General features: G+C 39.6%; 1 protein-coding gene across 3 annotated transcripts in view; it reads left to right on the top strand.

The window, feature by feature from the left end:
* The window catches only part of GALK2 (galactokinase 2), a 176,786-nt gene that overhangs the window by 75,915 nt on the left and 84,150 nt on the right, over positions 1 to 16,721 (top strand). For all 3 annotated transcript variants that reach the window (XM_043982034.1, XM_043982032.1, XM_043982033.1), the window contains one exon: positions 4,663 to 4,809. In XM_043982034.1, the coding sequence (XP_043837969.1) occupies positions 4,663 to 4,809 (147 nt within the window). The remainder of the gene's footprint in view (positions 1 to 4,662; positions 4,810 to 16,721) is intronic.

Raw genomic sequence — 16,721 nt, 5'->3', positions numbered from 1 at the left:
TTATTGAGGGTAGCAGTGGCCTTTTAGGGTTGGGCTATTTGTAAATTAGGGGTTTCCTGGATTGTAGTTAAATATTTATAGGTCCAGCCTTTATGATTTCATTGGAGAAGGAAGCTCTCTCATTGTGGAATCTCCTTCCACATAAATGGATGGGCTACCCTTGGTAACTTATAATCTTAGCGAGTTTCTTGAGGAATTGAGCAGTTGAATGACTTTCCCATGGTCACTCACTAATATGAGTCAGAGATGGGACTTGAACTCAGGTCTTCCTGGATCTAAAGATCAACCTTTTATTTATTCTGTCATACTTTTTATATTATATATCATTGTTAGGTGGCCACATAGAGACATGATGAACTGGCAAATCATAAGTTCTTCTGGCTTCCATTCTTGTTAATGTTCTCATTTGAAAAGATATGTTCAGAGCCTTTCATTTATACTGTTTTAATGTGCATATATAAATGTTCTGTATTGAAGCATTTTTTATTATAAAGATTGGCTTTCACTTTTTTTATTTTTATTTTTTTATTTTTTGCGGGGCAGTGGGGATTAAGTGACTTACCCAGGGTCACACAGTAAGTGTCAAGTGTCTGAGGCCAAATTTGAACTCAGGTCCTCCTGAATCCAGGGCTGGTACTTTATCCACTGCACCACCTAGCTGCCCCTTTCATTTTTTTTTTTTTTTTTTAGTGAGGCAATTGGGGCCAAGTGACTTTCCCAGGGTCACACAGCTAGTAAGTGTCAAGTGTCTGAGGCCAAATTTGAACTCAGGTCCTCCTGAATCCAGGGCCGGTGCTTTATCTACTGCACCACCTAGCTGCCCCTTTCATTTTTTTTTTTTTTTTTAGCGAGGCAACTGGGGCCAAGTGACTTGCCCAGGGTCACACAGCTAGTAAGTGTCAAGTGTCTGAGGCCGGACCTGAACTCAGGTACTCCTGAATCCAGGGCCGGTGCTCTATCCACTGCGCCACCTAGCTGCCCCCCTTTCACTTGTTTTTAAAGAAGCAATGAAATTGTTTTAATAAATATTTTCCTAGAAACACTTTAGGCCATGTTGGATATGGTTGGGCTTTTGTCTTGGGAACAAGAAAACGAAATGAAAATCATGGTTTCCTTGGGTAAGCCAAGGCATTCAAATGGCAGGAGGTAGACAGGCAGCTTTCTTGCTGAGCACTAGTTTATATTTCAATAATTGTTTCAAATCTGGCACTGTAAAAGAGTGGTTGTAAGCAATGGATGTTACCCTTGCGAGTCTGTAAAGTGTTCTTGAGACCACGGTGACTGAGTTTTTATCATTTTATATAACACATGTAGTACCATGCCAACAGATCCAAACTGAAGCTTCAGTGGCAAATTCGTTGCAAAAATGCATCAGATCCATCTCTGTTGTATTATATCATGCTCAATTATTTCTCAGGTCCAAGGAAATCTCTCATGTGAAGAGTTTTTTGCCAGCATGAAATCTCCACATTGCCCATTTTAAGCAGTCTAGATATTAATGGAAACTTCAGTATTTGGAATGTTTTAGCCTGGTGAGCGCTGTGTGGTCTTCCTTATGACAACCTGCAGAATTTTCTTTGCATTTTGGATAAGGTATCCTAAATGAAGCAGGCTGTTGTCAGAGAGTCTGTTTTTGAGCTTTAAGTCTTAGAGACAATCTCTCTCATTTGATGCCTCATGTGCAAAGCAGGTTTGTAGACTGAACTCCTGGCAGAAAATCTGCCTCAATGTGAGACTGTTAGGAAACATTCAAATTCAAGTGCTAGGAAGGTTCAGAGGATTATCTGTTTATATTAAATTGAACATGTTATCCTTCTGGGATAGAGCTGTTGCAGAATTTGGCAAAACCCATTTTCATCTCTGAAACCGTAGTACATTTTTATTTAAACATTGCGTGATAAGTTTGTAAGCCTGATTCACGTTCAAGACACCCTGTGGATTGGTTTCTGGTTAAATCTCTAAGGGTTATTCCCCCCCCCCCCTTTTTTTTTTAACAAGCTGTCTGATGTTCTGCATGAAAGGGTATTGGCAGCAGCAGTGTTTCAGTTTATAATTTGTTTGTATTTCTGAAAAGGAAATTTTTAGACGATTTGAAGTGAAAAAAAGAAACCTGGCTAACTAAGTAACCAAGTCTCTTTACTTATAGGCCATGTGAGCTTTGCCTGCTAATTTTAGGGCAAACTTTTAGGGTCTGTCCTTTGCAGAGAATAAGACATTTCTCTGGTTGTTATTTTAGCTTGTTTACAAAATCTCTCTCTAGCATGTTGCATGTGATGTTATGTCCTGCCATGGGGTTTCCCACTTGCATGAACTTTGTTTCTGCATATACTAAGTTATATTAACATGACATTCCTGAAGAATGGGTGGACCTATTATTCTTTTTTAAAATTCTCAGTCACACAGAGTATAAGGAATTTTCTTGATATTCCTCCTTAAGCCAGTTGTAAATCTAGCTTTCAATTCCCAGAGTCCATAGTTCTAACAAGTCTAGAACTTCCCATGCCCAGGTAATGTGGCACAGTGTAAACTGGAGTGGGAATCAGTGGGATTAAGGTTCTATTCTTAGATCTACCACTAATTGTTTATGCAATCTTAGACACATCATCTCATTGTATTGGGCCTTAATTACTCCATGTGTAAAAAGAGCAGGTAGGATTAGATGAAGGCTTTCCTGCATCTGTTAGATGATTCTCCATATCTTGGTCCACAGAACTGGAGATGATATTCTTCCTTGAGGCTTTTCTGTCTTAGGTGTTTCCCTCATAATTTAGAGTTTGCCTTTCCCTTTGTGACTGTTGCCCAACTGGGGCTCCATTGAAAGCTACTATATGGCCCAATTGTATCTTCAAAATACTAGTAAAGAATCTTGTATACAGTCAAAGCAGTACTGTTCAATGAAGAACTGTGAATGACTTTGCTATTCTCAGCAATGCAATGATCCAAGACAATCCCGAAGGACTAATGATGAAGCATACTCTCCACCTCTAGAGAAAGAACTGATATTGTTTGAATACAGACTGAAGCATACTAATTTTCACTTTTTTCTTTCAATTTTTTTGTCTTCTTGTACAAAATTATTAATATGGTGATGTTTTACATAAATGCACATATATAATCTATATCTGATTGCTTATGGTCTCTGGGAGTGGGGAGGGAGGGAAGGAAGGAAAGAAAAAATTTGGAACTTCAAACTTCAAATAAAAATGTTAAAATATTTAAATTAAAAAATAAAATAAAACACTAGTAGAAATCTGGATTTCCTCATATGGCTGACTTACATTAAATCACAGTCAGAGAACAATGGACCAGGGTTCTAACTAGAGAGGGAAAATATTTGATGGGGAATCAGAGACCTAGGCCCATGTCCTACTCCTGCTGTTTACTTGCAGTGTGGTCCTGGGGAGGTCTCAACCTTTCTTGGTGTTTTGATTTCTCCATTTGTGGAATAGAAACGAATGATTCTTGGAGCTCTTTTCTGAATAGGAACTTCTGGTTGCATTGCTAGGAATACCAGTTTATGTTCTGGGTAACTTTCTGTGGTGGTAAAGGGTTTAACATGGAGGAAAATGAATCCTTTTAATTTACATTATTTTTGCATCAGCATCTGAGGCAAATCGATTTATTAATGATTTTCCATGTTATTATAGATTGGTCGATAGATATTTGGGGTTGGAGGACTGTCATGAGATTTGAAGAGTTATCATGTATTGTGCTTGGTCCCAAAGGACAAAACTAGGATCAAGAGGAAGAAGTTTTAGAGAAGCAGATTTCGGCTCAATAGGATGAAAAACTTCCTAACCCCACCGATTCTTAACCTTTTTTCTGTCATCCAACAATTCTTTTGTTGGTGGAGTGTGGGCCTGTGGACCCCTTCTCAGAATAATGTTTTTAAATGCATAAAATAAAATTCACATGACTAAAAAGGAAACTGATTATTTTGGAAGAGTTGTCAGAATTATTTTTAAAAGAGCATTTCATGGACCCCAGGTTAAAAATCCCTGTTTTTACTGAATTGTCCATTTCATTTAAGCTTTACAACAGACCTGAGAGATGTAGCACAAGCTATTGTCTTCATTTTCTAGGTGAAGAAACAGGCTCAGAGATGAGGTTCTATGACTTACCTATGTTCCTAACTCTAATAAATGCTGGAGGTGATATTTAAACCCAGCTCTTTTTCCCCTTAAGTCCAGCACTCTCTCCACTGTGCTATATTAGTAGAGGTTTTAAGCAGAGATTGGTTGATTACTCGTTGGTGGGGGAGGGGCATAGGGGTGGAATGTTAGGCATTCTAGAGAGGATTCCTGTTCACTTATGAGTTGGACTACATGGCCAGCTACGTGGGACTTCTTAGTTCCTGCTAATCCTGAGAAGCCATGATACTATAAAGAACAAAAACACTCTCCCACCCCCCACAACATTTAAAAACCATGGTCTCTTTTTATTCACCATAGTAACCTTGATTAAATAAAGTGAAAGGTAATCTGACCCTGAGTATACTAAGAATGAAGAACCGTGACAGTTATGTCATGGGTCATCTCTGCTAGATCAGAAGACACTGAGCAGTGTTTCTAAATAGTATGAAAATTGCCTTGTTAAAATTGTGCTCCCTGGGCCTCCTTGAATTTCATGTTTGTTTGTTTTTTTCAATTCTCCTATTATCAGGAACATTTCAACCTCAGGAACCTGACTGGAATGAATTGCCTGTTGGATGGAATCATCCCCCCAAGTTCAGGCCTCTCCAGTTCCAGTGCCCTGGTTTGTTGTGCTGGGCTTGTGACTCTTAAAGCTAACAGGCTGAGCCTCTCCAAGGTAACTTATCAAGAAACACCACTTTCTTTCAAGTTTCCCATGTGTCTCTCTGTCTAAATCCATTAACATTTGAATCCTAGGGCCAGGATGCAGGGCTTTGACTGAAAAGCTGTGATTGGCCTGAAAGAACTGTATCGTTGGGCAAGCCTTTTCATTTAATGGGTTCTGTTTCCTGTAAACCAGTCCTAAGGTAGCTGTTACCTCCCTCCCCCCCCCCCCCCCACCACCAGATGAGCAGCATATCTGTGATTAAGTGTATTAAGATGCTCTTGGATTAAGTGTGGGGCTGACTGTATTGGCAGTCCTTCCTATCACCTCATTAGCAAGTTAAATTTGGAGCAAGAAATTTCAGGCCTCCTAACAGTGCCTGCTTAGTTTCACCCATAACCTTAAATTAAATACTTGACTGAGCAGTGTTTAAGGAAGGTAAAGACCAAACCGTAAGGGGACTGAACAGTGTGTATGTTTATGTCAGCAGGTTAGTCAGTGTAATAAACTTTTTTTCCCCCTTAACATTGCATTACAAAGAGGAAATGCTTATTTAAAGAATATATAAATCCAACAAGAGGTCAGAAAGCCTGCATTTTACTAGTTCACATAAATCTCTGGCTTCACAGCTCAGAGCAGGTGTGCTCCATTTTAATTAATGCTTTGGGGCTCTGGTTCAAATAAAACCTTACCGCAGAGCCTTTTTGCCTGATGTGAGTGTACACATAGTTTGGAAGTACACACCTGCATCAGGTCAGACCTGCGAGGAGAGTGTTGGCCAGGTGCTTCAGCCCTTTTTATCCTGTTTGAAAGTTTTTGGTAAGGAAACTGGATATACAGGATGGGAAAGAATGAGAAAGAGAGAAAAGAGAGTCTGAGTTAAGCTTCACATGTCCAGCCAACATCCATTAGTCTATTTGTCCCGATGTACCTAGGACTGAATCAGATCAGTCTGTCTCAGAAACTAGTAGGTTTTGGGATTGAGGTGGAATGATTGCTTTCCTGCAAACATCTCCCCCCTCCCCCTTCTTTTTAATCATGATGATGTGGGAATAGTAACATGGGGAGGGGGAGGCATTGCATCTGAAAAATGTTTTATCCTCAGGTCCTGATATGCAGTCTAATTATTTAGTTCATTGAATAATCCTTAATTAAGCCCTTTTGAGGGCCATTGATGGTAAGAATATTTAGTCAAAAAGAACTAATGGATACTTTGACCCTGTGAAGGTAAACTTGGCTTATAATGGATAGGGCTAACCTTTTATCAGTGCTATCTGCTTATCATACCTAGAGATTTTTGTATTTCTGTCCTACACATGCGATCCTGAGGGGAACATTAGAGTACTCATCTACTATGTTTAGTTCTGGATATTATATTTAAGAGGGACAAAGTGGAGCTTGTCTAGAAGAGGGTGAAGAGAATGGGTAGTAATTGGGCTTAAAGGTTGATGGGGATTGGATAGTTTCAACTTGAGGAAGAAGAAATTTAGAAGGAATATGATTGCTAACTTAAAGTACTTGAAAATCTGTGACGTGGAAGAGCAATTAGATTTATTCTAATTGAGCAACCAGGTGGTATAATAGAAAGAGTGCTGGACTTGGAGTTAGAAAAACCAGAGTTCAAATCTTGTCTTATATACTTACTCAGTTGTGTGACACTGGATGAGTCAGTCAGCTTCCTCAGTCTCAGTTTCCTCATCTGTAAAATGGGAATAATAATAGGACTTACCTCACACGGGGTGTTGTGAGGATAAAAGGAGAAAATAAACATAAAGTGTTTTGTAAACTTTAAAGTGTTATATAAATGCTGGCTACTACACTTAGCCAAAATGAGTCCTGTTCTTACTATTGATAATAACTATGATAATAATAATCTTAGTTATTGCCAGAGGGCAAAAATAGGATGAGTATGAAATATCAAAAAAAAGGTTTGGCTCCATATAAGTAAGAACTTAAAAAAAAATAACCTGAGCTCTCTAAAATGGAATGCGCTGCCCTATGGGATTATTGTAACCATTCAAGCCATTTGACAGGCATGTCATAGAGAGGATTTTATTATGGGTTAGGAGATTGACATAGATTAACTCCCTCCCAAACTCAAGTCTTATTGAATTGGAATCTTGTAGTATAATTCCTGGTCAGGCAAGAGTCAGAGTAGGTGATCTTCCTTTGAGAACCTAGCTCCAACATTGTTTCAAGTCAGGAAGTAGGCAGGAAAAATGAGTGACCAAAGGAAGAATCCTACTATAAAGAGCTATTATAATGTGACAGAGATGCTTGACATGAATTCAGAAGACAATGACTCCAAAATATCTATAAGCAAAGCCTCAGAGAAAACATAGCTTGGACACAGACTCAATTAGAATTCCTTGAAGATATGAAGTAAGAGTTGAAATGTTTTTATAAATGAAATGAGAGCATTTGAGGAAAAAATTAGAAAGAATTTGAAAGAGAATCAACAGCTTGGCACAAGAGATACAAAACCTTCTCTAAGCAATAAACTCCCTGAAATTAGAATGGCTCAAAAAGAAATCAGTGATTCTATGAGGTAATGGGAAATATTAAAACAAAGTCAAAAGACTGAAATAAATTGAATAAAAAAGAACCTAGATATTATGTTTTCAGAAATTTAAAAACTGCTCAGATCTCTTAGAAGCAAAGGGCAAAGTTGAAATAGAAAGAAGTCACTGGTCGCCACAGGACTTCTAAGAATTCCTGATGAAAAGACCAGAGCTTTGTAGAAACTTTGAATTTCAAACACAGGAGTTAAGAGAGACTAAAAAAGTAAACACATGACAAGGGACTAAACAAGGATAAACTTCAGATGTGAAGAGGTGATTCATGGGTGCCCTCTGACTCCTATCATCATCATCATCATCAGTGGTCATAGAAGGAGGCTAGTTAGACAAGGTGTGGAAGTGGTTCTGTTATGTCTTGATCTGAAGAGAAAAATGGAATGAGAAGAGAAATACAGTAGGGGAGAAGGGAAAGGAAAGTTAGGGAATATTCTCTGTCATATAACCAACATGTACAAATAGAAGAAGGACAAAGAAGGAGGAGAGAATGGAGGTAGTAGCTGAAAAACTCTCATCTGAACTAGTTACAAGAGGGAAGAATACACAAACACACACAAAGTTGGGTATAGAAATACATTTCAGCAAGGTAAAACAAGCGGAAGGGGAGAAGAGAAAAGTGAGAATTAGAGGAAAGATAGATTAAGCTATCCTTAGTCTTAAACAAAAAAACCTCTGATGTACAAAAAATATTTATGACTCTCTTTGAGATGGCAAAGAATGGGAATATGAGGGGTTGCCCATAAACTGGAGAATGGCTGAACAAGTTAGGGTATATAAATGTGATAAAATACTGCTGTGCTGTAAGAAATGATGACAGGAAAATTTCAGAGAAACTTGGGAAGACTTGTATGAATTGATGCAGAGTGAAGTGAGGAAGACAAGGAGAAGTATTTATACAATGACAACAATATGGTTATGACAAGTAACTGAAATGATTATCATAATGACCAACCAAGATTCTGGAGGACTAATGATGAAATGTGCTACCCACTAGAGTACAGAATGAGACATATGTATGCATGCATGTGTGTGTGTGTGTGTGTGTGTGTGTGTGTGTGTGTGTGTGTATTGTAGGAATTTATTTTGATTTGGGGACCCTGCCTTTGGGCTGAGATTAAAAAGCCTTAGGCCCTCAGGGTTTTTTTCTGTGTAAGAGGGGCTGGTGTCCCTCCCACTCCGCTTCAGCTGAGCCAAAAAGCCCCGTGGGCTTTATGGGATACCAGGTCAGATGGCTGGGGGAAAAAGCTCTAGCTCCCTCTGCCCTGGGGGGATCTACCCCAGAGATCCCGGGCTCATGCAGGCCAAACTCTGGCGCAGCCTGTGCGGAGGTCCCTGGGTGTGCAGCAGGGATCACTTGAGGCTGTAGCCCTGACGACAGGGTGGGGTGGGGCACAGGGAGCCTGTGGTTTGAGGGGAGAGAAGGAAGATATATACCGGGGCAGTTAGATAGTAAGGGAGGTTGGAGAAGACAGACAGGGGGGCTGCTACAAGGACGTTAAGGAGACTGAAAAGGGAGACAGAGAAAAAGCTAAGAGCAAAGAGGCTGGAGAACACCGGAAGGAGGTCAGTGAGAAAAGAAGGTAGAGACACTGAGGGAGGTGGACAGACAGAGCAAGGAGAGGTAAGAGAAGAAGCGCTTGGGGGTTCGTCACAACAGTACAGAAAAGGGGTTCGCTAAGGAGACTGAGGCTACGGTAGTGATAGAGAAGTTAAAGAGTGAAGTAAGGGGCTTGGAGTTAGAAGAAAGGTAGATGGCAAAGAATAAGCATAAGCCACGGCAAGAGAGAGAGATGCTGGAAAGCAGTCAGGTTGTACATTTTATTTCCATGTATTCTTATTTTTAAATTGTATCTCATAAATAAACTGTTTTGATTATTTAATTAAGAGGCTTCTTAATTGTTTGCTTATCAATTTGGGAGCGGAGTAGTGTGGAGAAATTTTTAAAAGGCCCTGACAGATTGGCTTAGGAAATTAATATCAGTCAGATAGCCAGCCGGTCAAAAGTCCACAGATTAGACCCTGCAGTTAGATTAGTTCCCCCTAAGTTAGCTAAAATATTTTACAGTATGTGTGTGTGTGTGTGTGTGTGTGTGTGTGTGTATACACACACATGTATACACACACACACACATTTGGACATGACCAAAGCAGAGACTTGTTTAGCTAGATTATACATGTTTGTAACAGGGGTTTTCTTTTAAATTTAATGTAATTGAAATTATCCATTTTAAAGCTCAAAATGCTCTCTATTCATAGGTTCTTCTCTATCTATAAGTCTGATAGGTAATATGTTCCATGTTTTTTATAGACAAAACAATAAGGGGAAGGGGAAAGACCCAGAGAAGGCCATATGAAGAAATTGTGCCATTTTGCTTCCGCTGGGGAATGGTTAAAGAAAAGAGTATTTATTCTCAAAGGACTCAGCCAGATGGTGGGTGGTAATGCAGGTCATGCAGTAACAAAGCATAAGAGAGAATGGCAGGTCTAGAATAAGGTCTTTAAATGTAGTCTTTTAAATTCAACATTGAACATGACCTCCGTCTGTGCTCTGCTAGTGCAAAAGCGCAGGATGGTTGTTCTCCCCTAAAACATATTTGAAGTTTTGACTCAAGGAGTACCATAATTAACAACAAATCAATGAACTTTTATTAAAAGCCTACTATGTGGGGCAGCTAGGTGGCACAGTGGATAAAGCCCCGGCCCTGTATTCAGAAGGACCTGAGTTCAAATCCAGCCTCAGACACTTGACACTTACTAGCTGTGTGACCTTGGGCAAGTCACTTAACCCTCATTACCTGGCCCCCCCCCCCCAAAAGCCTACTATATGTTAGATTGGGCAGCTAGGTGGCACAGTGCATAGAATGCTGGGCTTGGAATCAAGAAGACTCATCTTCCTGAGTTCAAATCTGGTCTTAGATACAACCCTGGGTAGTTGTCTTGATGTATATCTTGCTACTGGACCCAGATGGCTCTAGAGGAGAGAGTGAGGCTGGTGACCTTGCACAGCTCTCCCTCACTTAAATCCAATTCAGTGCAAGTCATGACATCATCCCAATAGCATGGTCTTCTTTACAAAGGAACAACAAACAACAATGACCCTGGGCAAGTCACTTAAACCTGTTTGTCTTAGTTTCCTCATCTGTAAAATCAGCTATAGAAGGGAATGGTAGATCACTCCAATATCTTTGCCAAGAAAACCCCAAATGGGGTCATAAAGAGTCAGACATGACTGAAATGACTGAACAACAACAACAAATCTGCCAGGCACATTGCTTAGTACTGAGAATACAAACACAAGTAGAAAAAAGATAGTCCCTGTCCTCAAGAAGCTTACATTCTAACGAGAGAAGACAATACACAGAAGGGAGCTAAAAGGTAAGGGGAGCGGGGCAGCTAGGTGGCGCCTAGCTGGCAAAGCACTGGCCCTGGATTCAGGAGGACCTGAGTTCAAATCCGGCTTCAAACACTTGACACTTACTAGCTGTGTGACCCTGGGCAAGTCACTTAACCCTCATTGCCCCAGAAAAACAAAAACAAAACAAAACAAACAAAAAAAGGTAAGGAAATGCTGGAGAAGGAAGATATCTGGCACAGTGGCACAGTAGAGAAAATCCTATGGAGATGAGTCATCAGTGCAGCTGGAGACGTAGAATGAAGACATGATTGGCTTGGGCCTCCTCAAAAATGGAGGTTCTGGGAGGAACTTATCAATCAGGTAGAGAGGTGCCAAGAGTGGAGGGTACTTTGAATGTGAGAAGTAGTCCAAGGGTAGGGTGAAGACATTTCTGGGCTATAGTAGAGAAAGTCCTGTGGAGATGAGTCAGGAGGGTAGCCTGGAAAGGAATGAAGACATAGTTGGCTTGGACCTTTTCTTTGCCCTTTTGCCCATCTTCATCCCTCTTTCTTTTAAGGGTCCTTAAGTTGTCCAGCTGGCTAGGAACCAGGGTCCCATCCTACAATGGCCTAACTTTTGTACTCTTCAGAAGACTTGAATTCCAGTTCTATTACTTACCACCTCTGACAGTGGACATGTCACATTTATCTTTCTGCACCTCAGTTTTCTTATCTGCAGGATGAAGGTGTTGGATTGGATTAGATGACCTATAAGGTACCTTCTAGCTTTAAATCCTACTATAAATTAAATTCCAAGCATGTGAATCCAAATTCATTTACCTTATTTGAAAAAAAGACACCAAAAAGACCATGTTTCTATCAGTTTTGTGGGGTGGTGTTTCTACTTGTGTTAGCATTCTGTTTTAGGGGCAGACTTGGGGAATGAATCATTTATTTATTTAATGATTTTGTGCAATTGAATTCGTTTGGATAATGTGACTAAGCTATTTGACTGCAAATTAGAAGTCTTGCTTTTCTGCCCTTGTTTAGGTGACCTCTGGATTTTTTTTTTCCATTTCCTTTCCTAGGCTAACTACATGTTTACCTTCAGTGTAAACTAAGGCAAACAAGTCTAGTTCAGAGAACAGCAGATTAAAATATTGAGCGCCAATGTTTGTTTCCTAGTGCTTGCAAACTTGTCCTTTGACTTTGCACATTAAAATTTAAGTGTGTGAGTTTTGAGTGTGCATATTATGCCCTTCATGGCGGTGTGGAAAAAAAACATTTGATTTGGCATCAAGAGCCTTGAATCCCTACTCTTTCATTTATTAGCTGTATTATCTTGGGCAAATTGTTTTTCCTATCTGGGTTTTCTCATTAGTAAAATGAGGGTGACTGAGCTATCTCAGAGCTCCCATTTCTCTCTAAATTTCTATGATCCTATGTGATAATTACAGAATTATAGTGTCAGAAGAAACCCCACTGGCCATAAAGTTAAACCTGTACCTGAAAAAGAACCCTCTCTGTACCTGAAGTCCTTAAACTTTTTTATGTCACAAACTCTTGGCCAGAATGGTGATTCCTATGCACTCCTTTTTCTGAATATTGTTTTTAAATAATTGAAGATGAGAAATTTTATAAATTTTGGTTAAAGGTGAGTGAAAATAAAGATACAATTTTTTTTTTCTTATCCAACTTAATGAACCCATTGAAATTTATCCATGGACCCCAGCTGACATTTGGCGATCCTGCCTTTGCTTGAAGATTCTTCAGTGAGGGGAACCCATTCTCTCCCCAAATATGCCATTCTACTTTTTTTTCCTTTTACCAGACCTTTATTTTTTTCCAATTACATGTAAAGTTTTCAACATTCACATCTGTAAGATTTTGAGTTCCAAATTTTTCTCCTCCCTCACTGCCTTTCCCCCTTCCTGAAGCCAGCAAGCAATCTGATATAGATTATACATTACAGTCATGTCAAACATATTTCCACATTAGTTATGTTGTAAGAGAAGAATCTGAACAAAAGGGGAAAAATGCAAGAAAGAAGAAACAACGACAACAACAACAAAAAAGCCCTTTTCAGGACTGACAGCTTTGGTGTCTACCTGGCACCCAGTTTTCGCCCCCATAAACTATCTTGGCAGATGGACTAAGCCAAGTTGAGGATAACTAAGGGGCCTCAAATCTGTCAATGAGTTAAGGGGTATATGAGCACATGAAAACTTCTCCCAGTGGAATGGGCAGGTGAGAACAATTATTTCAATGGTTAGACATTGAAGACATCAAGGTCAACCATTGCATCTCAGGTCATTGTCAATTGTCTTGCTTTGATGACTCTGGAAGAGAGAATGAGGCTGACGACTTTGTTTAACTCTGCCTCACCTAAATCCCTTTCAGGTTCTAGTAACGACATGACCCCATGATGTCACTGGTCCTTTTAGAAAACAAAGGATGAACAACAACAGCAGAAGCCTATGATTTTCTTTGGTTCTTCTGATATTGTAAGATTGAAAGGAGATGTAAATGTTTCCGGTATGAACTCAATAATCAGTGGTTTCCTGTGAGTTGATTGCTATCTTGATTATTATAATAGTTATCTTCAATAAACATTCACTGAGCACTTGTCACATGCTTAGAGTACCATGCTTAGGCTCCGGGGATAGGAAGAAGGAATGAACATGGTCCTGGCTCTCTAGGAATTTATAGCTTATTTTTAGAGACAGGAAATATACCTAAAAAAGAAAACAAGGTTGTATATGATTTGTGTGGTTGTGGTAAAAATAAATTCCTTTAGGAGTTAATGGTAAGAAGAGATGTTTGTGGTTTGAATAGTTGGGGAATGCTTTATAGAAGAGATGGGATTAGATCTGAGCCTAGGCAGAGAAGATAGGGAGGGCATTTTAGGATGAGGGAACAGAAAAGAGTGAGGGCTTGAGAATTTGAGTAATATGTACAAGTACAGTAAATTTACAAATGTGGCTACTTGTAGGAGAGTAATGAGAGCTGAAGTTGGAAAGGTAGAGTTGTCAGACTGAGGAGAGCTTTTGTAATAGAAGTGATAGAATAACTATTGTTGGACAGGTCCATTTATCCCTTGCTTTGGGGACATGTGTTCTGGCCCTTTGCCAAAGGATATGCACAGTGTCTTGGGTTGACCTAACAACCCCTTACCAATTCCAGTTGAAGAAAAGGATGAGGTGGGGTGGGGAGAGCAATCAGCCATCTCATGATGCAGAGAAGTCAGGGGGAATGAGGATTGAGGAAAAAGCTTTTGGATATAATGAAGACACTGGTGACCTTGCATAAAGCAGTTTCTGAAGCATACTGGATGTTCTGCACATTTGTCTTTCCTCCCATACCTAGTCCTCTTCCAAACTTCCATATTACTGGGGAGAGCCTTACCATTCTTAGTCACCAGCTCTATACTCTCAGTATTGTTCTCAACTCCTCATTCAATTCCCAGCCTTGCCAGATCTCTTTATTTCTACCTCTACAACCTCTCTCCCATATAGCTCATTCTCCATACACACATGGCTACCATCCTAATTCAGGTCCTTATCACCTCCAGCCTGGATTATTGTAATAGTCTGCTACTTTAGCTCACTGTTTTGTGTCTCTTCCCCATTTTAATTCCTTCTCCAAATAGACGCCAAGTTGATTTTCCTACCTAAAGCACAGACTTGTCACCCCTTACCTTCCACACAGTAAATGCCAGTGTCTCCCAATTATTTCTGGCATTTTAAAAGCTCTTCACAACTGGGCTCTTCCTGTCTTTCTGGGCTTCTTACTCTTTATTTGTCTCCATGTACTCTGAGATCTATTCATAATGTCCAGTTGGCTATTCCACAAATAGGATGCTTCACTCTTTTTTGGTGATGCTTTAGTCTTGTCTCTGTGCCTTTGTCCAGTCTGTCCACCATGCCTGAAATACTCTCCCTTTTCATTTTTGCCTCTGAATCTTTGGTTTCCTTCAAAAGTCAACATAAGTATCACTTTCTAGTAAGTCCCACCAAATACTCAAGTGTTCCCTTCCCAAAACTACCCAGTGTTCATTTTGTATGTTTTCTTTGAATACCAACATAAGTAAATGTTGTCTCCTCTGATAGAATATATTATTCCCCTTGAGGGCCACGCCTGGTACATAATAGGGGCTTTATTCATGCTCATTGGTTGATTCATGGCGAAGAGGGGCAAAGTCAGACAGCAGGGATTTGAGGAAGATTGTGCTTTGAGGAAATGGATAGAAAGCATTTATTTTGGCTTTATGATGAAACACTTGTCTATTGGCACTTAGCTGACTGACTATGGTTGATTTGTGCTCTGGGCGATGTGTTGACTGATGACATTAGTTCTAGGTTGTGTAAATTGTATCTGAGTACAAGGCATTGTCTGCTTAAAATCTGAAATAGCCAAATTTGAGTTGTGAACTATTAAGATTCCTTTTCACAGATATTAAAACAAAAATTTCTTCATGGTTGTTTTTGCTTCAACCTCAACTTTTGAATGCAATAAATCTTTAGGTACTGAATTTGGATTATTTTTATTTTAGCTTATTATAAGTAAAAAGAAAATTCCATTGTTGCAGTATTATTCCTGTCTTAAATAGACTTGATGTCTTGTTTTGCTGAATTATTATTTACTGACATTTTTTCCTTAGTGTTTTTTCTTAAATCATTGTTTTACTAACAAAGCATACCTCCCCCCCACCCCCCAAAGAAAACAAGTAATGTTATCTGTATCTGGGGAAGTTTACAGAATGGTATCATTGTGTTACATTGACTTTATTTAATGTGAGTATCAAACCTTTTATGTCCTTTCATTCTGAAATACTTAGAGCCTGAGAGGTAGGGTTCTTACCCTAGACTAATAGTTGCAAGCTACCTGCCTCATTAAGCTGGCACCTATGCTCTACGACCCAACCCTTTAGATCTTTTATTTCTTAAAGTCTTGGTAGAGGAACTAACATTATGACCGGTTCCTGTTGTAGGCCTGAGCCTATTCCTGATCACATTGGCAGAGTAAGTCATAACCTTTTGAACAGTATACATCGGTTCAGCACTTTGATGCTTTCAATGCACTTTCTGACTCTCTACTGCAAGGATATTCAGAGAGCCTCATGAAGCCAAGTAGTGTTAAGCCAGCAGCTCTTAAGAACAGAGGCCTGAATGTCATGGGCATCATAGGGTGACAATGCTGAGTTTGAACATTTCCTCTCTTTTATGTCAAAGGGAAAAGACCTTGTTGTACCATATAAAACATAAGTAATTTCTTTTTTAAGCTTAAAATTCAGAAAACAACTTACTTGAGACATAAGGCTACAGGGTGGATTGCAGTTCAATCTGAGATGATTTGAGATGTATGAAAGTCATAGGATCATGGGATCTAGAGATGAAGGGCTATAGAGTCACCAGTTCCAGCTCCTTCATTTAATGGAAGAAAAATTGAAGTTCAGGGAGATGGAAGTGAATTGCCTAAGGTTATACAGGTAGTGACAGAACCAGGATTCAAAGCTCACATATTTTCTACTATAGACATTATGTTGCCATTTGGGGTTGATTAAGCTATTAGAGAATTGAGTTTCCTTATTTTTTCCTCAGATGTCATAGAAATACCCTGGGAACTAAAAGGTAAACAATCAACTTTACATAAGACCATATACTTATCCCCCCCCCCCCAAACAAATGTATGCTTTAAGAGTTTTGTATTTCTTTAAAGTGAATTGGGTGGTGGTTGTTGTTGTTTATCCTTCATTCTTGAAGAGGACCATGACATTGGGGTGATGTCATGACTTGCACTGAATTGGATTTAAGTGAGGAAGGGCTGTGCAAAGTTATCAGCCTCACTTTCTCTTCCAGAGCCATCTGGGTCCAGTGGCAAGATATTTATCAGGATGACTGGAGATGGCCCCAGATGTTTAAGGCAATTGGGGTTAAGTGACTTTGCCCAGGGTCACACAGCTAATAAGTATCTGAGGTGAGATTTGAACTCAGGTCCTCTCAACTTCAGAACCAG

Source organism: Dromiciops gliroides, chromosome 2, assembly GCF_019393635.1.
Source record: "Dromiciops gliroides isolate mDroGli1 chromosome 2, mDroGli1.pri, whole genome shotgun sequence".
Classification (NCBI taxonomy): domain Eukaryota; kingdom Metazoa; phylum Chordata; class Mammalia; order Microbiotheria; family Microbiotheriidae; genus Dromiciops; species Dromiciops gliroides.
This window is presented reverse-complemented; position numbering and strand designations above follow the sequence as displayed.